The sequence below is a fragment of the Bos taurus genome, chromosome 6 (genome assembly GCF_002263795.3).
Source record: "Bos taurus isolate L1 Dominette 01449 registration number 42190680 breed Hereford chromosome 6, ARS-UCD2.0, whole genome shotgun sequence".
Lineage (NCBI taxonomy): Eukaryota > Metazoa > Chordata > Mammalia > Artiodactyla > Bovidae > Bos > Bos taurus.
In genome coordinates this window covers 102,074,390-102,095,801 of record NC_037333.1, presented here as the reverse complement: position 1 = coordinate 102,095,801, position 21,412 = coordinate 102,074,390, and the positions used below count along the sequence as shown (strand labels likewise).

General features: G+C 35.7%; 1 protein-coding gene across 13 annotated transcripts in view; it reads left to right on the top strand.

The window, feature by feature from the left end:
- The window catches only part of KLHL8 (kelch like family member 8), an 87,244-nt gene that overhangs the window by 23,181 nt on the left and 42,651 nt on the right, over positions 1 to 21,412 (top strand). For 9 of the 13 annotated variants that reach the window (XR_009494940.1, XM_015471709.3, XM_059887804.1 and 6 more), the window contains exons 2-6: positions 2,386 to 2,738; positions 9,501 to 10,049; positions 11,217 to 11,403; positions 17,292 to 17,435; positions 18,339 to 18,450. Coding sequence is in view for 12 of the 13 variants with exons in the window: in XM_015471709.3 (XP_015327195.1) it covers positions 2,532 to 2,738; positions 9,501 to 10,049; positions 11,217 to 11,403; positions 17,292 to 17,435; positions 18,339 to 18,450 (1,199 nt within the window). In the remaining variant the exon portion in view is untranslated. The other 4 variants (XM_024993624.2, XM_024993622.2, XM_059887806.1 and 1 more) reach the window with 4 other exon arrangements.

Below are 21,412 nucleotides of genomic sequence, written 5' to 3'. Positions count from 1 at the left end.
GAACTCCGGGAGTTTGTGATGGACAGGGAGGCCTGGCGTGCTGCGATTCATGGGGTTGCAAAGAGTCGGACACGACTGAGCGACTGATCTGATCTGGTCTGATAGGTGTTATATCTTCTTGCTGTATTGAACCTTTTATTAATATATAATTTCCTTTTTTGTTTCTTGTAACATTTGTCTTATTTTTGTCTAATACTAGTGTAGCCATTTTTACTGTCTTTTGGTTACTATTTGCATGAAATCTTTTTTCAGTCTTTTCCATTTCAACTGTTTTGTGCCTTTGGATTGCAATCGAGGCTTGTGTAGACAGCATATAATTGGATCCTGTGTTTTTATTTATTTTGCCAAAATTGGAGCATTTAATCCATTGACATTTGGTGTTACAAACCAAAATTACAGTAATGGTAGCTTTTTACATTAATAACTTGTTAAAAATTCATCTCTCAGATACAAAAAAGCACAGTTACAAACTGCTGTTACAGTGATACTAGCTTTTGTCAATTGTCCATGTATATTACTTTCATAGTCATGTGGCTTTTAGCTACTGTCTAGTATTCCTTCATTTCTTTCATCTGTAGGACTTCCTTGAATTGCAGGCCAGGTCTAGTGATCTTGAACTCCCTCAGCTTTTGCTTATCTGGGAATATCTTAACTTCTCTCTCACTTTTGAAGGACAGTTTTGCTAAATATAGATTCTTGGTTGACAGATTTTGTCTTTTAGTACTTTGAACATATCTTCCCATTATCTTTTGGCCTCCAGAGTTTCTGATGTGAAATCCACTGATAAATTTACTGAGGATCACTTGTGTGTGATGATTTACTTCTCTTGTTTTCAAAATTCTTCATTTTTTTGGAAGTTTGACTGTAATATGTCTCTTTGAGTTCATCTTCTTTGAAGCTGATTAGATGTTTATGTCTTTCATAAAATTTTGGAAGTTTTCAGCCATTATTTCTATGCGCTTTTCTTTGTCTCTTACTCATCCAGGACTCCCATGATATGAATGTTGATCTGTTTGATGTCCCACAGGTCCCCTTAAGTGCTGTTTATGTATCTTCAATCTTTCTGTTCCTCAGGCCTGATAATTTTCTTTGTTTGAATTTCAAGTTTGCTGAGTCTTTTTTCTACCTGTCCAGGTCTGCCTTCAAACCTCTCTAATGAATTCTCAATTTCAGTTATTATACTTTTCAGTTCCAGAATCTCTTTATGATTGCTTCTTAGGTTTTCTGTTGCTCTACTGATAGTTCCATTTTGTTAACATGAATGACTGTACACATCTTCCTTTAGTTCTTTGTGTATCTTTAAGACAATTGTTTTAAAATCTTTGAAAGAGAGCTAATGGAATTTATCCCAAACAGAGACAGTTTCTGATGATTTATTTTTCCCCTTGAATAGCCCATACTTTCCTATTTCTTTGTATGCCTTGTGATTTTTTTGGTTATTGAATACTAGACATTTGAATCTAATAATATGATAACCCTAGAAACCAGATCTTCCCTATTCCTTAAGATTTGTTGTTTTTTGTTATTACTTGGCCTTTTGTTGTTGTAGGCTGTCTCTACACTGAAGATCACCCTGAGGTATAAACCTAATGTCTCAAGTTTTTTTCTGAGCCTTTTCCTGGGCATGCATGGTCACTTTATAATTTTCTGTGCATATGCAGTTGTTTTTTAGTGCCTTAGTCTTTAGTATTTTACTTGTAAAGGGGGATAAAGAAAATGAAGGGGTGAAGGGCACCAGCCTTGAAAATCTGGAATTCACTTCAGATGAGAGGGAGGGACTTGAAACAACGGGAGAAGGTGGAATAGCAATGGAGGCCAACCCCTTGTCTGCAGCTCTGTGATCAGAAGTAGCAGGCAGCGATCAGAGGGGAGGTCCCTCATTTCCGAGGACAGAGTCCTTTTTGCCTGCTGTGGCTCCTGGAAACTCTGCAAGCTGTTCTGGGACAGCTGCTTACCACTTGGCTGAGGGTGGGCAGCTGCTACTGTACAAAGAGCTGAAGTTGACCAAAATTAATCGTAACTTATTGACTTAGTCCTCTTCTGGAAGTTGTAAGCCTTCAGCAGACTTCACAGAGTTCCACAGTAGTTACATCAGGCGGATTCTGCTGGTGCAGTTGTTGTCCATGTGGGAGACAGATTGCTTGTGCTTCTGCTCTACCATCATCCCATAATTTTCCAATTAGATTTTAAAAGAGTCCCTTCACTGATATAAAATAATTTGCTGAGGTGGTTAACATAACATTTAGTGTAAAAATACAAAGTCACTTGCTGTTTTTTCAGCAGTGATTTATATGGTCATATTACATATATAGGTAAACTATCATTTTTAGTAATTTTTGAGACATTGTTTTTTAATGTGTGTTCTGTTATTTCTTTCAATCTCAGCAAACTGGACAGTGGCATTTGAGTAGTTTTTGAAAAATGTGTGAAGTTTAGTGGACTGTATCTACCTTCTGCCTTCTCCCCATCCGTTACAAAAGAATAAATGGGATGTTTCAGAAGAGAGCTATATTAAAAGAAAAGTGTTGCAAATGGCTTCAGAAGCTGTGAATGCAAAACAGGCTAGGAATCGCTTCACAAAGGGGAAAAGACAACAGCAAATAAAGAACAGATCTTCACTTGGTGATGGTGATGGAGAAGACTCCTTTCTCTTTGAAGCAAATGAAGCTTGGAAAGATTTTCATGGTTCTCTTCTTCAGTTTTATGAAAATGGAGAACTCTGTGATGTCACACTGAAGGTCAGACTGCCTTTTTTTCTTTATTTTTTTCAATCTCTTCAGTGTATTGTGTAAAATCATGGTTTCTATAACCACACAAGGCAAATTTTTGGTGCTGTACTTAAAATCAGAATGGTTTTATTTTCAATCCTTTATTCTGTTGAAGGGGAAGGGTAAGTAAAGGGAACTTAACATAAGAAAAGTTACTGTACTAGTTAAATGTTGATATTCACTGTTGCTTAGTTTCACTTCTGAAAGTTCTGGAGCCCTAAAACAAATAGTTATTATTTGTGAAATGAATAAATTACTGCTGACCTGATAAGCTTTTAACTTAAAACTCTTGATGTATTCACTTACTCTTGATGTTGTTTAGAAGTCGGAATTTTTTATTGTGTATGTAGCTGCACTAGTGTTTTACTGTACGTTCCTATTCTGGTGCAAGCATACCTCTCTTTTTTTGCATTTTGCTTTATTGCATTTTACAGATAATGCATTTTTGTTTGGATTTTTATTTTGTTTTTACACATTGAAGGTTTGTGGCAACCCTGAGTTGTCAGATGATAGCATTTTTGAGTCTTTTAAACATAATTTCTCTATGCAGTGGGAAACAAAAAAAAATCATTTGATATGCTTTATTTTGGTGGTCGGGAACTGAACCTGCAATATCTCCGAGATATGCTTGTAATTTAATCTGTTTCAATATTATGAAACAGAGATTAAAATTTTAAGTTTTTAAGTGAGATTGTTTTTTTAAGTGAGATTATTTATTTATACCTGATAGTGAACCTAGACTTAGATGAAAAAGACTTTACTAAACTGTGTCAAAGGTTATGTTGCTCTGCTACCAAAGACAGTTTTAATAAAATTGGAAAATTGATAGAGCAGTGTGAAAGAGCCTGTATTCTGATTGTTTCTCATTGCTCATTTAAAGTACTTACTTACTATTAGTCTTATCTCTCATTGTGATATTAAGCTTTTTTGAGGATTTGTGTGCATCCATGCAGAGTTTTTTAACATGAGATTTGCCACTTTGGGATCTCTTAGATTCTGCTTTCTGCTCCTGATCAGTCAGGTCTTAGAGCTCAGAGTTGTGGGGATTGAGGACATCCTTGGAGAATCAGATCAGGGGACATTCAGCAAAAGTCTGTAAACTGAATGCATAAATTCTGAGTTTCAGGTTCAGAATGTCCAGGAGTATAGAGTTATACTGTAAATAAATGACCTATATTCTCTTTAATTCTTAAACTTTTGGTGTCTTTACATATTTCTAGGTCCTAAGATATTGAGAAGAAGACCATTAAATAATTTTACTGACTTTATATGAAATTTAGCCTTATATACATTTTAATGAAGGAACACCTAAACTCTTTGATTTGTACAGTATATTATGTTCAGTCTAATTGCTGTTGTTCTAACTTTCAACCATACTGTGAAATTCAGTGACCCACACTAGCTTTGGCAAAAAATAAAAATGTAAAATAGATTATTTGAATTTAATAAATTATCAGTTCAGTGTGTCAGTATAAGCTGGAAAATAAATATTATTGACTGTATCAGTATATAATTTTTAATAACTACTGCATATAAACTTTCTTAAGTGAGAAGTATGGATACAGCCATTTTAGGGCAAGCGATAACTAATCTCATAACTTTTCTTTGTTTTACTACATGACTTCAGCAATAGGTTGAAATGAAAACTTGAGAAGAATCTATAGGGGAAGCCCCAAAATGCTACATTTGAAGCAGCGACAGAGGTCATTTAGGAATGAGAAACTTCATAATTTTATGATTTTAATTTTTCAACTGTAAAATTATGATTAGATTTTTGTGAGGAATAAGTGAGTTAACATGTGAAGCCCTTAGAACAGTGCTTAATACATTAAATAATAAGTAATAAATTCTTAGGATCATTATGTGTACTACTGTTATTGTTCCAAAGAGATCAGATAATGCTGCTATGGTATATTCTGTTCCTGTCATTAGGAGGAATTACAGTCTTTTAGCAGATCTGTTATTGGATTTATTTCTTAATTCTAATTCAATATTTCTTAAACTTTCAGAATTTAACTATCATATAATAAAACAACTAAACCCAGTAGGATTATGGGTAGTTTATAATGCTTTGTTCAATATAAACTTCACTTTTTACATTCATATAACCTTGAGGATTATGCTTTGATATATTCATCTTTTTTCTATTCGCATGCTTCCTTGATCATTATTGCTTTTAGGACAAACATTTCAGAAAGGCAGTTATCAAAGTTTGTCTTATTATGCATATGTAAGGCCATTAGTGTGTTTTTAAATTCCAAATTGAGCACCTAAATTGGAAACAAGTAAGTTCATTTAACAAATTATTTACTAAGGTCTTACCACAGTACACAGAGAGTATAAATAAATCTGAATAATATGCTATACTTGCATTGAGGGAGTTTAAGGTTTAGCTGGAGATAGACACATATACAGCTAACTAAAATACAATTTAGTACCTGTCATTTTATGACATTTTTATGAAAGCAAAAGACAGGATCTATTAATTATATCTAAGAGGTGATTGGAAAGGCTTCACATAGGAGATTATATATTATCTTAAGGTCATGCCAGGTTTACCAGAGAGGTAAAACTTATTTATATATTATGTTTATTAGTGAAAATATTTTTAAACAGCATATCTCTTGGTAACACTAAAATTATAAATGAGGGAAGATTCTTAAGGGCAACAATTTGGTTGGGGAACAGACAAAGGGAAATTGTCTCAAAAGGGGTATTGCATAGCACTCATAATACTTAATTATGTGTCACAGATCAACAAGAATAGCATCTACAAAGATGCTTTTATTTATGCTTTATTTAGTCTGAGGAATGTCATTGTCCTTTTCATTATCCTTTTAAAGATCACAGTTAATTTACCTGAAGAGATTGATAGAGATTATTAAAGGAGGACAACCCCTTCCATCATCTCTTGATGCCACAACTGAGATATGTTTCATTCATATTATTTAGCTTCTTACTTTGAAACTGCATGTTTCTGTGATGTTTAAAAATTTTTTAAAAATATTTATTTATTTGGCTTCACTGGGTCCTAGTTGTGGCATGGGAGATCCAGTTCCCCAACCAGGGACTGAACCCAGATCCTTGCATTGGGAACACCAAGTCTTAGACACTGGGCCACCAGGGAAGTTCCTGTGATTTATTTTTTTTTAATAAGTATTTATAGGATTCTAATGAACATGTTCAAGACTCTTAAGTGTTACAATTATTTGCCATCAAACTTTCAGCTGATCAGGTAAGAATAGTGCTCTGAAAGATTGCAGAGAAACAAAATATTTGAGGTCCATTAGAATAGTGACGGAGAAGGCAATGGCACCCCACTCCAGTACTCTTGCCTGGAAAATCCCATGGATGGAGGAGCCTTGAAGGCTGCAGTCCATGGGGTCGCTGAGGGTCTGACACGACTGAGCGACTTCACTTTCACTTTTCACTTCCATGCATTGGAGAAGGAAATGGCAACCCACTCCAGTATTCTTGCCTGGAGGATCCCAGAGATGGCGGAGCCTGGTGGGCTGCCGTCTCTGGGGTTGCACAGAGTCAGACATGACTTAAAAGTAGAGTAGTGTACTGCTAAGAGGTAAAAATTATAAAAGTTATTATCCTTATAAATGTAACAGTTCCTGACTGGAGAGCAGACATAATCTAATAAAAGAAATGATAAAGGAGAAAGTGATTTTATATTTAACACTTAAGTATTTTATGTTAACTCTAATAAAATGATGATCACTTCTACTTTTGTCTGTTCAACTAGTAAGTCAATATTTTTATTTTTTTTCATATTGCTCAGAAGAAGGGATATTTGAGTATTTATATCCATAGATCCTTGTTTATTTGATCACCAAAACGCTACCTAAAATTTATTATTTTCATCGTGCAAGTTTTTTAAGTAAATGTGAGATAACACTGTAGAACAGTCCATGTGGCTAGACATTGTGATATGGTAATTCACTGCAAGTCAAGACATTTTCTTGAGTCTTAAACATTTAACCCCTTCTTGACTTTGAGAGTTAAACATATTTTTGGCTACTCAGGCTGATTAAAATTGGTGGATTATTGAAAAAACTGGGTAATTGAGCTAAAAAGGCAAAATTACTACATGGGATTAAACTGAAAAATTAAAATACAGCTTATAAATGGATGTAAAAGGAGACTTGGGTATATAGGCTTTTTCTCTTTTGCTTTGTGTCTTAGGGACTTTTATTTCAATGTAGTCCTCAGACATTTAGTTTGAGTTACTGTTAAGTGGCATAACTGTAAACATTTCAACTTAATGTATACTTTAGTTTTTGTTTTAATGGTTTTTTAGAAATTTAGTATGTTTTCAACAATTCATGTTAATGGAATTATACAATACTTAGAAATGAAGTAAATACGTAAGAACAACAGTTTGTAAAAGAATAGTTCACAGGATAGCCAAGTTTTTTAAAAGTACTACAAATGTAAAAATTAAATCAATTGAAAAATTGTTCAGTTATTGGGGCTTCCTGCATGGCTCGGTGGTAAAGAACATGCCTGCCACTGCAAGAGACACAGATTAGATCCTGATCAGGAAGATTCCCTGGAGGAGGAAATGGCAACCCACTCCAGTACTCGTGCCTGGAGAATCTCATGGACAGAGGAGCCTGGCGGACTACAGTCCATGGGGTCACAAAGAGTTGGACGTGGCTGAGCAACTCAAAGGGCATTTATAAGCAAAACCATTTTATATCTTGTAATATTCCTTAGGCCTTTTCTTTTGAAGTTCTGATTTGAAAATCAGTTCTCAGATAATGAAACACAACTATATTACATAATCACAATGTTACATGGAAACAGGATAATTGCTAAAATACCACTGTCTTATCTTATTGATTAATATACAGTTAATATACAGGAAATAATAAATAATAAATAATAATTAATATACAGGAAAAACTGAGCACCTACTATGTTAAAAAGAACATAAAAGTAAGAGGTACAAACTTATGTATGGAATAAGTACAAGGAAATGTTGTACAACATGGGGAATATAGCCAATATTTTATAATAACTGTAAGTAGAATATTACGGAGGATGAGATGGTTGGATGGTATCACCAACTTGGTGGACATGAGTTTGTGCAAGCTCTGGGAGTTGATGATGGACAGGAAAGTGTGGCACGCTGCAGTCCATGGGGTCGCAAAGAGTCGGACACAATTGAGTGACTTAACTGAAGTAGAATATAACCTTTAAAAATTGTGAATCATAATATTGCACACCTGTAACGTACAGCAACTATACTTCAGTAAAAAAGATATGTCCTCTCAGTATCAAGAACTTCCAGATGGAAATAGATATGTGAAAACATAAAGCTGTGAGTACTAAAAGGAATACCTGGAGTATGTATGGAATATTAGAATGATTCCCACTTAAGCATATTAGCACCTAATACAGAAGTCATAAAGAGAAAGTTTGGTTGATTATAAAAATCCATGGGGGATGAATTTAAAGCACACTTAGAAAAGAAGTTTTGAAATATATATATGACAGATGACTAACATTCCAAAAGTCTAAGGCATTCTTAAAAATAAAAAAATTCATAGAAAAGAGTTCATAGAAGACATAAAAGTAGTCCAAAATTTATGAATGAATTAATCATATTAGTAAAAGATAAAACTAAAACAGTGAGAGACTTCATTCAGTGAATTGGCAAATATTTAACAAGTTAACACTTAGAATATGGCACAAGTATTGCAAGATCAGAAATGGACAATTTAGCGATATGTATCCAAACTGTACTTGTCATTTGAAGCAGCATTACTGTTTCATGTAGGAAATTATTAATAGAGAGTGGATACAAAGATTCTCTTACAACAAAGTTCACTACTGTGTTTATAATGGCAATTACAGGAAGCAGTCTAATTTTTCAGCAATTAAAGCAGTGATGTTTCAGTGTTCATTACATTTCTATAAAATATTTCAAAATGATTTAAATAGGAAATGAAAAAACTTCAATTAAGCTAATAATAAATACTACTACATATTGATTTGTTTACTCTGCTTCAGGTTTCTCAGTGATAAATTGTGGATAATGATAGTATCTACTCATAGGACCTTTGGGACAATTAAGTGAGTTAATATATGAAAAACAATGAATAGTGCCTGACACAATAACTGTAGTTAGCAATACTGTGTTATATATTTGAAAATAGCTATGAGAGTAGATCTTAAAAGCTCTCATCAGAAAGAAAAAAAATGTATAATTAGGTGATAGTTACTAAAACTGTGGTAATCGTTTCACTGTGTGTATGTGTGTGTGTGTATATATATATATCTATCTCAAATCATAGTGTTGGGTACCTTAAACTTATACCATCTTAGATGTCAGTAAAACTGGAAAAAAAGTTTTAAAATAAGAAGGGACTCATAGACTCTAAGGAAAACATAGTGCCTGATACATAGTAAGTGCTGGGTGATGTTTGCTGTTATTCATTAATTCACAAAATGCTTCTGAAATGTGAAATAATATAGAAAAACCTAGTTTTATGATATGCACATTATAGATACATGTATAAAAGATTTGATTCTAATTTGAAAGAAGAAAATTGACTTTTAAAAATTAGCCTAGGTTGACAATAAGTGACCAAAGGATTACATTGTTAAATGCACTGAAATTGTCCGAAGGTTTTGTCCCTGCTACAGCATATCCTCTATGCTGATCTCAGGTTTATCTTGATACTAAACTAAGTCTGCTTTTGTTTTTCTTTTGAACAGGTTGGCTCAAAGCTAATCTCCTGTCACAAACTTGCATTGGCTTGTGTTATTCCTTACTTCAAAGCCATGTTTCTCTCTGAAATGGCTGAAGCCAAGCAAACACTGATTGAAATAAGAGATTTTGATGGTGATGCAATAGAAGACTTGGTAAAGTTTGTCTATTCTTCACGGCTCACTTTGACAGTTGACAATGTCCAGCCTCTCTTATATGCAGCCTGTATTCTACAGGTTGAACTGGTGGCTAGAGCTTGTTGTGAATACATGAAGTTACATTTTCATCCGTCCAACTGTCTGGCGGTAAGAGCCTTTGCAGAAAGTCACAATCGAGTAGACCTAATGGACATGGCGGATCAGTATGCCTGTGAGCATTTTACTGAAGTGGTGGAGTGTGAAGACTTCGTAAGTGTGTCACCTCAGCATCTCCATAAGCTTTTGTCCTCCAGTGACCTAAACATTGAGAATGAAAAGCAGGTCTATAGTGCTGCCATCAAGTGGCTTCTTGCCAATCCTCAACATCATCCCTTATGGTTGGATGAAACACTTGCACAGGTGAGGACAAATAAGATTGTATATAGAAAGGAAATGATAGGGAAACAAATCAGCATGTTCCATTTACCATAAAAGGTGGGGATTATCGATTGATGTAATATAATGTGAAAGTAGCTTTGACTCTCCTGTACCATTTAAGGATAAGTCTGAATGTGCGATATTTGAATTAGAAATGTCACTACCTGCTTTTTAACCTGAATAGTTACAAAGCCCCTTTGAGATAGTAGTAATGAATATTTTATTTATGCTGAAATGTTCTGAGGAAACAGCTCTAAATTAATTTATAACTATTGTTTTATAATATAAAGTTTCTAAACTTACTGAACTGCTTTGCTAATGAAACTTTATTTGTTCCTAGTGCATATAGGTTTGTTCTCGAAAGAATTATAAGACATCACTTTGTTTTCTTCCCTCACCATTTTGTAGCTTCAGAAATGTCTCTTTTTGTTTACTTTTCCTATCAATAGGAATTTCTTAGATAGGGAGATGACAAATAGGCCTTAGAATTACCTTGACAATAAGTTGGTCTACAAAACCAAAAAGTTTTATTTTGCACCTGTATCATATATTTGTGTATGTGCGTGTGCCTTTAACTCAAAATCACATTATGGGGTTTGATTGTCCCTTTAATATACTAGACAGTCAATGCATTTTTAAGAGAAGAATGGTGAGTGCCTCTACTGAAAGAAGGGGATTATCACTGAGTATAACCTTCCAAGTTGAAGAAAACAACACCCGTTTGCTTCAGATATGAGCGTGTGTGTGTGTAAGAAGTCACATTTCCATGTTTGGTCTTAGCATTAAAAGGCAAACAAACATAGCAGCACAATTGTGTTTTGATTGTACCTTTTCTTCAACAGCAAGGGGCCTTACGATTATGGCAGTACCATTTCTGGAAGTGAGTAAGTAGCTTGAATTAAGACAATTGAATTATTTTATCCAGTCTACTTAAATCTGTATTTAAAAGGGAAGGATGTAGTTAACGTATAATCTGATTTCATTAGTACAGACCAGTACTGGGAATTGCTTTAGAACTTGGCACAGTGAACTTCATTCACATGTTAGAAAGTAAATGAGATTTGAAGAGAACATTGCTGCAGTGAAAGTAGAGAATGAGCTACCCAATTGCAACTTATATTTATATCTGCAACTGTTCACAATCCTTAGGTTCGTTTGCCGCTGTTGCCAGTTGACTTTCTCATGGGTGTTGTGGCAAAAGAACAGATTGTCAAACAAAATCTAAAATGTAGAGATTTATTAGATGAAGCAAGAAATTACCACCTTCACTTGAGTAGCAGAGCAGTACCTGACTTCGAATACTCTATTCGGACTACCCCAAGGAAACATACTGCTGGTAATGAAATTACTCATTTTATTAACTCTGCTGGAAGGAGTTTTGTTCTTTTTGAAGGTTGTTCTATGAATGTCTAAACCTAATTGTAAGATTATTTAGTATCGATTGTCTTAAAGTAGTAATTGGCAAATAAGGTTATGTATGAATTTTTACTGTACTTGACTTCAGATAGTTTTATTAATAAGCCAATTTTTTACAAAGCCATAACAAAACATATACACTATGAGGAGTCTGCTGAAATATCTCTTTCTTGAGAGTCTTTTTGATTTCTTCTAAGCAGAATTAGTTCCTCTGTCATTTTTGCTTAAATGACACTTGCTTTGTGCTTTTTTCACTGTGTTGCATTGAAATTCATTTGACATGTTTTGAGCCTTTCAAAGACAGGTAAGTATCTTAATAGGTTTGTATCACAGGTACCAGGCATGGAGCTTGATATGTGTTATATATTTAAATATTTGTTTTTTCATTTCACCACAGCAAAAAAGGTTCTAAATACATCTAATGTTAGGTTAGTATAATAGACTATATTAGACTCTTAGAATATAAAGCTCTTATACTTCAGAGGCAAGTAGTTTTGCCTTTATTTGCCATAGTTTTCAGACTTTATGTTTTCCTGAGAAAGTAAGTCTGTGTTCACTTATGTTACTCTTCATGAAGAATATGTGGGACAAGGGGAAATAAATGTGATCTATGAATTTAGGAATCAGTAGTCTGAACAGAGACTTCCTGTACATCTGCTGTGACCTAACAGGGTTATTAAATAAAGAGATTTGTGAAATAACCTTAAAAAAAAAGGCAATACATGATCATGTATAGTGGGATTTTATCTGAATAGTATGAAGAAAGTTTGAATGTGGTAGATCTGCCTGTGAAGAAGTTGTTGTTCAGTCACTCAGTCGTGTCCAACTCTTTGTGACCCCATGGACTGCAGCATACCAGGCTTCCCTGTCCTTCACCATCTCTTGGAGCTTGCTCAAACTCATGTCCTTTGAGTCGGTGATGACATGCAACCATTTGATTCCAGCTTGTGCTCCATCCAGCCTGGCATTTCACATGATGTACTCTGCATATAAGTTAAATAAGTAGGGTGACAATATACAGCTTTGACATATTCCTTTTCCTATTTGGAACCAGTCTATAGTTCTCCTAAATAATTAGTATAACATAAAAAGGATGGCTTATTTATTTTCCCTCTTTATAGGTTGATATCAAGTATTAAATTTTTGAAGTGTAATTTTTTTTAGCTGTGAATCCTGTTTCAAGAGTTAAGGTGTTTAATTCTTCAGATTCAGATGTGAATTCAAAGACCTTGGCAATTTATGTTATATGCCAAATGTATATTAGACCCTCATATCCATGATCTCTTACATGATTGCAAGAACTTAGTGAAGGATTTGATCCTTATTATGAGAAAGATGGTGTTACTTCATCTTATGGATAAGGAAAAAAAAATCAGGGTGAAGAAATGCACAGGGCCACATGGAACAATGGAGAAAGGATTTGTGTCCCGATTTTAACTTCATTTTAATTTTTTCCATTCCATGTCATATTCCTGGATGACCTATATAGCTGAAATATTAGGGTTCACTTAAGTAAAATCTAATTGGTAGTTGGGATTATATTCATGGATTGTAATTCCAGCTGTGCCATTAAGCATCTGTAATTTGGGGCAGATTTCTTAATCTCTGAAGGCCTCAGTTTATAAATAATTTTGATTACATGATCTTTAAAGTCTCTTTCAACTTTAAATTTCTCCAACTTTTAAATATTGAATTAGTTGAAAAAGGTGGCACAAGACGTTCTGGTCACTCATTTTATGCAGTCATTTCAGCAAACATTTATTCAGTATCTACTGTGTGCCAGGTTCTTGGTTAGGCATTAGAAATGCAGACATAGGACTTCCCTGGTACTGTCCAGGGGTTGAGAGTCTGCCAGCCAATGCAAAGGACATTGGCTCCATCCTCGGCTGGAAAGATCCCACATGCGGCTGGGCAGCTACGCCCAAGCACCACAACTTGTGAGGCCAAGCTCTAGAGCCCTTGAGCCACAACTGGTGAAGCCTACACGCCCTCAGTTCAGTTCAGTTCAGTCACTCAGTCGTGTCTGACTCTTTGTGACCCCATGAATTGCTGCACGCCAGGCCTCCCTGTATCACCAACTCTCGGAGTTCACTCAAACTCATGTCCATTGTGTCCATGATGCCATCCAGCCATCTCATCCTCTGTCGTCACCTTTTCCTCCTGCCCCCAATCCCTCCCAGCATCAGAGTCTTTTCCAATGAGTCAACTCTTCGCACGAGGTGGCCAAAGTACTGGAGTTTCAGCTTTAGCATCATTCCTTCCAAAGAACACCCAGGACTGATCTCCTTTAGAATGGACTGGTTGGATCTCTTGCAGTCCAAGGGACTCTGAAGAACCTTCTCCAACACCACAGTTCAAAAGCATCAATTCTCTGGTGCTCAGCTTTCTTCACAGTCCAACTCTCACATCCATACATGACCACTGGAAAAACCATAGCCTTGACTAGACGGACCTTTGTTGGCAAAGTAATGTCTCTGCTTCTGAATATGCTATCTAGGTTGGTCATAACTTTCCTTCCAAGGAGTAAGTGTCTTTTAATCTCATGGCTGCAGTCACCATCTGCAGTGATTTTGGAGCCCCAAAAAATAAAGTCTAACACTGTTTTCACTGTTGCCCCATCTATTTGCCATGAAGTGATGGGACCGGATGCCGTGATCTTCGTTTTCTGAATGTTGAGCTTTAAGCCAACTTTTTCACTCTCCTCTTTCACTTTCATCAAGAGGCTAATTTTTAGTTCCTCTTCACTTTCTGCCATAAGGGTGGTGTCATCTGCATATCTGAGGTTATTGATGTTTCTCCTGGCAATCCTGATTCCAACTTGTGCTTCTTCCAGCCCAGCATTTCTCATGATGTACTCTGCATATAAGTGAAATAAGCAGGGTGACAATATACAGCCTTGACGTATTCCTTTTGCTATTTGGAACCAGTCCATGTCCAGTTCTAACTGTTGCTTCCTGACCTGCATATAGGTTTCTCAAGAGGCAGGTCAGGTGGCCTGGTATTCCCATCTCTTTCAGAATTTTCCACAGTTTATTGTGATCCATACAGTCAAAGGCTTTGGCATAGTCAATAAAGCAGAAATAGATATTTTTCTGGAACTTTCTTGCTTTTTCCATGATCCAGCAGATGTTGGCAATTTGATCTCTGGTTCCTCTGCCTTTTCTAAAACCAGCTTGAACTTCTGGAAGTTCATGGTTCACGTATTGCTGAAGCCTGGCTTGGAGAATTTTGAGCATTACTTTACTAGTGTGTGAGATGAGTGCAATTGTGCGGTAGTTTGAGCATTCTTTGGCATTGCCTTTCTCTGGGATTGGAATGAAAACTGACCTTTTCCAGTCCTGTGGCCACTGCTCAGTTTTCCAAATTGGCTGGCATGTTGAGTGCAGCACTTTCACAGCATCATCTTTCAGGATTTTAAATAGCTCAACTGGAATTCCATCACCTCCACTAGCTTTGTTCGTAGTGATGCTTTCTAAGGCCCATTTGACTTCACATTCCAGGATGTCTGGCTGTAGGTGAGTGATCACACCATCGTGATTATCTGAGTCGTGAAGCTCTTTTTTGTACAGTTCTTCTGGGTATTCTTGCTACCTCTTCTTAATATCTTCTAGGTCCATACCATTTCTGTCCTTTATTGAGCCCATCTTTGCATGAAATGTTCCCTTGTATCTCTAATTTTCTTGAAGAGATCTTTAGTCTTTCCCTATATACATGCCCTGAGCTCCAGGACAAGACAAGCCACCCCAACGAGAAGCCCAGGCATTGCAACTCACAAAAGCCTATGTGCACAGCAGCAAAGACCCAGTGCAGCCAAAAATAAATAGAAGTTATTTTTTTAAATAGTATTAAGAAGAAGAAAAGAAATGCAAACACAAATAGAACATAGCCATTCCTATTTTGAGAGAACTTTGTCTGATCTAGAGAAATAGACATTTGAGTAAGTAAATGCAATAAAGTGTTATAGGTGCTTTGATATAATCACAAAGTAGGGAAGCAAAAAGAGTGGTTATTTTTATTTTAGAAGGGCCAGAAAAGGTTTTATAGAGAAAGTAACCCCCAGTTTTAGTTTTCAGTAATAAATAGTTGTTTTTCTAGGTGCCAGTTAGAGACAAGGATGTTCAGCTCACATTACATTTACTGAATGTTCAGTACATGCCAGGCACTGTGCTTGTCTTTACTAGTGCATAGATCCTTAACACACTGTCTTAATCCAGCTTAGACTCTGATAGATGCCAGCATAATAGATCATTTCAGCACTGTGTATTACATGAATGGTAGTTACCAAAAGTTGCTGTCAGGGCATTGAGGATAATCACTGTATGGGTTGATGCAGGAGCTTGAACATTAAAGTAAGAGAGAGAATCGGGTTATAGACCCTGCAGGGCCGTTATGCTATACTAAGGCTTTATCTTGTAGAGCAGAGGTTCTCATAGAATGGGGCACGTGGTGGCCTCTTGACCAACAGCATCAGCATTTACTTAGGAACTTTTTAGAAATTCAGAACTTTAGACCTACCCAAACCCACTGAATCAAACTCTTGGGAGTGGGGAAGGGTCAGGCCCAGCCATCTGTGTTTTATAAAGTTCTCCTGGTGATCCTGAATGAGAATAAGGTGTTGATTTTTTTCTTTTTAAACAATGTGGTAAAATGCATATAAAAATTGCCATTTTAACCTTCTAAAATTAATTTTTACTAGAGTATAGTTGTTTTACAGTGCTGTGTTTGTTTCTGCTGTACAGTTAAATAGTGGCATTCAATAAAATTTTTAATGACTACTGATACAGGTGTGACAGGCTGTTGAAAAGAGTCTTTGAATTATTCTGTTGACAATCTGAAAGCAAAAAGAAAACTGAGTGGTAAAAGAGAACAGGATTTTGCAGTAATAGCTGATGAGGCTCTGAACTGAGGTGCGAATAACTGGGAGGTGAAAGACTGTCTCAGGGAAGGAAGAGGATGTTTACGTGGGTGAGGAAGGTGTGGGGTATGAGGTGCCTCTGGGACACCAAGTGGAAACGTGACTTAGAAATGTAGTTTGGAAAGCATTTTGATACGATGGAAATGTTAGTCAAAGGATTGAACTTTTCCCACTGTGAGTATGAAATATGTGAGAAGTAGGCTGAGAATGAGGCATAGAAAACATAAAGAGAAATGGTTAGAGACAAAAGGAGACTTTTTGACATTATAGAAATCAAGAGAGTTAAGGAATTTCCAAAAAACAGGGTGATCAGTATATCAAATGTTGTATTCAGTCAGAAATTACGAGCTTGTTGAATTTTGTCACGACTTTATTAGCAAGAGCAGTTTTTCAGGGTGGGTGAGGGTCTCAACTGTATTGTAGAGGGATGTTAGCAAACAGAGAAAACTGACGTTAGTCCTTTTGTTGTTCATTCACTCAGTCATGTTTGACTCTGTGACCCCATGGACTTCAGCACACCAGGCTTCCCTGACCTTCACTATCTCCCAGAGTTTGCTCAAACTCATGTCCATTGAGTCAGTGATCCTGTTCTTTGAGAATTTCAAATCAAGAGAAAAATTAAAATTAGAGTTTTAGTAGTATGGTGATATTAAATGCTAATCAAATTTTGACTTCCTAAGTTTCTTTCTATACCTTAACATTTTTTTTAATTAGGGGGAATTCCCTGGTGATCCAGGGCTGTCACTGCCAAGGGCCTGGGTTCAGTCCCTGGTTGGGGAACTAACATCCCACAAGTTGTGTGGCGAGGTGAAATAAAAAAAAATAAAATTAACTGTAAGAAAAAAAAATTAGGGAGCTGTGATTTTAACCTCTACCTGTGGTTTTACCTTTAGGAGTGCTGTTTTGTGTAGGTGGTCGAGGTGGATCAGGTGACCCCTTCCGCAGTATTGAATGCTATTCTATCAACAAAAACAGTTGGTTCTTTGGACCAGAAATGAACAGTCGAAGGCGACATGTGGGTGTAATCTCAGTGGAAGGTGGGTCTGCTCCTCTGTGAAATCACATCACATCATCACAGTGCTCCTATTAAATATTTGAACTTTGAGAATTTCTTTCTGAAGAAAATTTCTACATTGTAAAATGTGTTTCAATATATCAGTAAATTATTTGGGTGGTGAATATTTACTTTACCCAAAGATGCTCTGTGTACAGTCTCTTGCATAAAGATGCTTAACAGGAGTGAGTATTAAGGAAAAGGGAGTTAAACTATTCTGAGTTTTCACAAAATAACCAAACGAAACAAAAATATTTATTGAACCCCAATAGTAAGTATATATTAGCTTTTTTTCTGTACCCATCTATACCCACCCTATTATTATTGAAATACTTTTTTTTTAAATTAATAAAAGTGGATTAATTGCAGAATCATGGATAAATTATTTGGAGACTTTAAAAAAATCAGTTTTTTCTTATAAAAGTTATAAATACTTTGGGGGGAATATGAAAACATTGTAATAAAAAATAAAATTCATCTGTAACACCTAGTTGTGGCTAACATTTTGGTATGTAATAGTTCCAATTTTTGTTTCATTTAGAAAAGGTTCGATGTATTAAGGGTTTATATTTTATTTATATAAAAACATTTCATTTTATTGAATGTTTTTTGCAAGGATGATTAGTGATTTTGTCTAATAATAAAAAGTTGAGAAACCTGGGGGTGGGATACTGTTTGAGCATTTAAATAATTTCTTGTAAAACAGCATTTTTCAAACATTTTATTAGTAGATTCTTACATTTACTTTCATTTGACTACTGAAGTGACATTTATCATAATGTTGAATAGAAGAATATTTGTTAAAAGTTAATTTATGCCATTTTAATTATGTGTTCAATATATAAATTTATTTGGAATCACATGAAAATACTTCTCTACCTGACAGGTAAAGTGTATGCAGTGGGTGGACATGATGGCAATGAACATTTAGGTAGCATGGAGATGTTTGATCCTCTCACTAATAAATGGATGATGAAGGCATCGATGAACACAAAGAGGTAGATCAGTATGGACATTTATTGTTATTTGCTGGTGGAAAATAAAGCCTCCTGTAATTGAAAGAGCTAATTTTTTACTCTTTACATTTTTAGAAACTTTAAATACCTTCTTAAATACATTTTGTTAAAGCATCCAATATGACTCCAATTTTAGAAATTTTCCTGAGAATCAAGAATAGAATCATGTCTTTGAGTGTGATAGTGGTTGTTATCGTTTTGACTTGTACCTGAGCATTTGTTGTTTTAAGTTTTTATTTTAAAATAATTTTAGATTTTCAGGAAAGATTAAAAAATAGTTGAGTTCCTATGTAGTAGAGGTTCTCAACTGAAATGATTTTGTACACGGGGAATCCATTGCCATTTAATTTTCTCTTCTTGATTAATTTAACATAGTGTTCTTAACTGAGTTTTCTTATATGGTAAAAATATGAAAAATTAGGGAAGGACAAATTGAAAGAGTAACAATGAAACATAGACATTATTGTATGTAAAATAGATAGCCAGTAGGAATTTGCTGTTTGATGCACGGAGCTCAGAACTTGTGCTCTGAGATAACCTAGAGGGGTGGGAGGGAGGTTCAAGAGGGAAGGGACAATGTATACCTGTGACTGATTCATGTTGATGTATGGCAGAAGCTAAGACAATATTATAAAGCAAGTATCCTCCAGTTAAAAATAAATTTTAAAAATATGAAAAATTAGATGGAAACGTGAAAAGATTTTGGCCACCTTTTCCCACTCATGAGGAGAAGGAATCTTACTAGGAAAAACCCTATTCTTAATATATACTACTTATCTATAAATGACATTTTAATACTTAAGTAGGGCTTGATTTATGCTACATGGCAACTACAAATCAATAGTTTAAATTCCAACATGTGAATTAAATATGGGGGAGAAAATCCTAAAGTACATTTTTAATTTTTATATCCTTGCCTGTTTATCATGCTAAGCTTATTTTTAGCTGAGAATTGAGTGAAACTTGTCTAACAAAATAGCAGTTGAATTTCTTTAGTCTTATAAAATATGCCCTGAATGTTGCCATAGCTTTCCAGCTGTATACAGAATAGTAGAACTGCAAATATTTCCTCATGTTATTGCTTTTATAATTTGTATCTCCCCAAATGATTGTTTCAGTGTGCATTCCAAGAGCATACATGTTAAATACTTGGTTTTCTGTATTTTTCTCCCCTTTTTTATCTTTTCAGTAGAATTGATACTGGTGTTTGTTCAAGTTATGGTTTTATTGAAACCCATCATCCTAACAGAGCATCTCTAAGGGTTGATTTACTTTTCAGTAAATACTTAAGTGCCCTTTGCAAGATATGTCAAGTGCTGAAGATACAGCAGTAAATAAGATAGCCAAGGTCTCTACCTCCATAGAGCTTACATTCTAAAAGGCGAGATACAAATAGATGTAATTACACGGGTAATAATGTTAGCACCACATAAGTAAAGGATGCTTGAGAGTAAAGATCATAATGTCAGTTCCATAGGTGAGAAGTCCAGCAATTTTAACCGACTTTTCCACCTAGAGTCTCAGAAGTCAAAATCAAGGTGTAGGCTGTAGACTCTAATGGGGGCTCTGGGGAAGAAACTACTTCCAGGTCATTTAGATTGTGGATAGAATTCAGCTCTTGGCGATTGAAGGACAGAGTTTGTGTTTACTGGCTGAAGGCCAGGGGTCACTCAGCTCCTAGAAGCCACTCTTACTTAGGTCTTTTCCAGGTGTTCCCCTCCATCTTCAAACAAGCAAACAACTTGCAGGATCCACCCCATTCTTTGAGTTTCTGACCTGTCTTCTGCTACCAGCTGAAGAAACTTCTCTGCTTTTACAGGGCTTATGTGTTTAGATCAGGCCCATTCACGTAATCTCCATTTTGCCACATAATGTGGCATAATCAGGAGTAAAACTAGAGAGTGAATATTGTGGAGAGAGGCATCTTAAAATCTGCCTAGCACAGGGAGGTTGACAGTAAGTATCACTTTAGAATAAAGTTAAGTTTGAAGATCCAGACAGATTTGAAGTAGAAGTTGGATGTATGTCTGGAAATATATATTAGTGTTGTCATAAATCCATGGAAAGAATCAGATTGTCTCTAGAGAGAGTGGTGGGGTGATAAGAGGCCTTAGAGAACTTCACAATTCAGTGAAGCTGGAATAGAGGAGAAGATACTGATGCAGGAAGCTGTAGGGAGCAATCAGTAATGTCTTATGCCCTTGTGGGTTAAGGGGTGAAGGGTCAGGGGAATTACACTCACTTATGACACCGTATGTTCTAGAGTGTACACACGTGTTCACCCACACCTGGAAGTTTTTATAACAGTGTTTTGTAAGTCACTGTTTTATACTCAAGGGAAAAGAGGTTAAGGAGATGAAATGAAGGATAACGTTATCCTTAAGAATTCTTTCCAGGGTACTATTTTGATAAACTGAGTTAGACTCTCAGTAGAGCAGCAGCTGTCTCCAGTAATAATGACAGCAAATACATAGCACTGATTATGGGTCAGTCACTGTTCTTAGTGCATTACTATATTGACTCCTTATATCAGCTGCGTCTACTCCTTTCTCAAATGGAGATGAAGAAACAAGGTAGTTACAGGTTTAAACAATATACCTTATCCAAAGTACACACCAAGTCAGTGACAGATAAGTTTTAGAAAAGTTCAACTTTTGATTGATGTAATTTTTTTAAAACATTGATATAATTTTTTTTTCCAATCACCATTCTGATGAATTAGCTTTTCACATAGGCTAAGTCTTGGAGAAGGCAATGGCACCCCACTCCAGTACTCTTGCCTGGAAAATCCCATGGACGGAGGAGCCTGGTGGGCTGCAGTCCACGGGGTCGCTGAGGGTTGGACACGACTGAGCAACTTCACTTTCACTTTTCACTTTCCTGCATTGGAGAAGGAAATGGCACCCCACTCCAGTGTTCTTGCCTGGAGAATCCCAGGGACGGC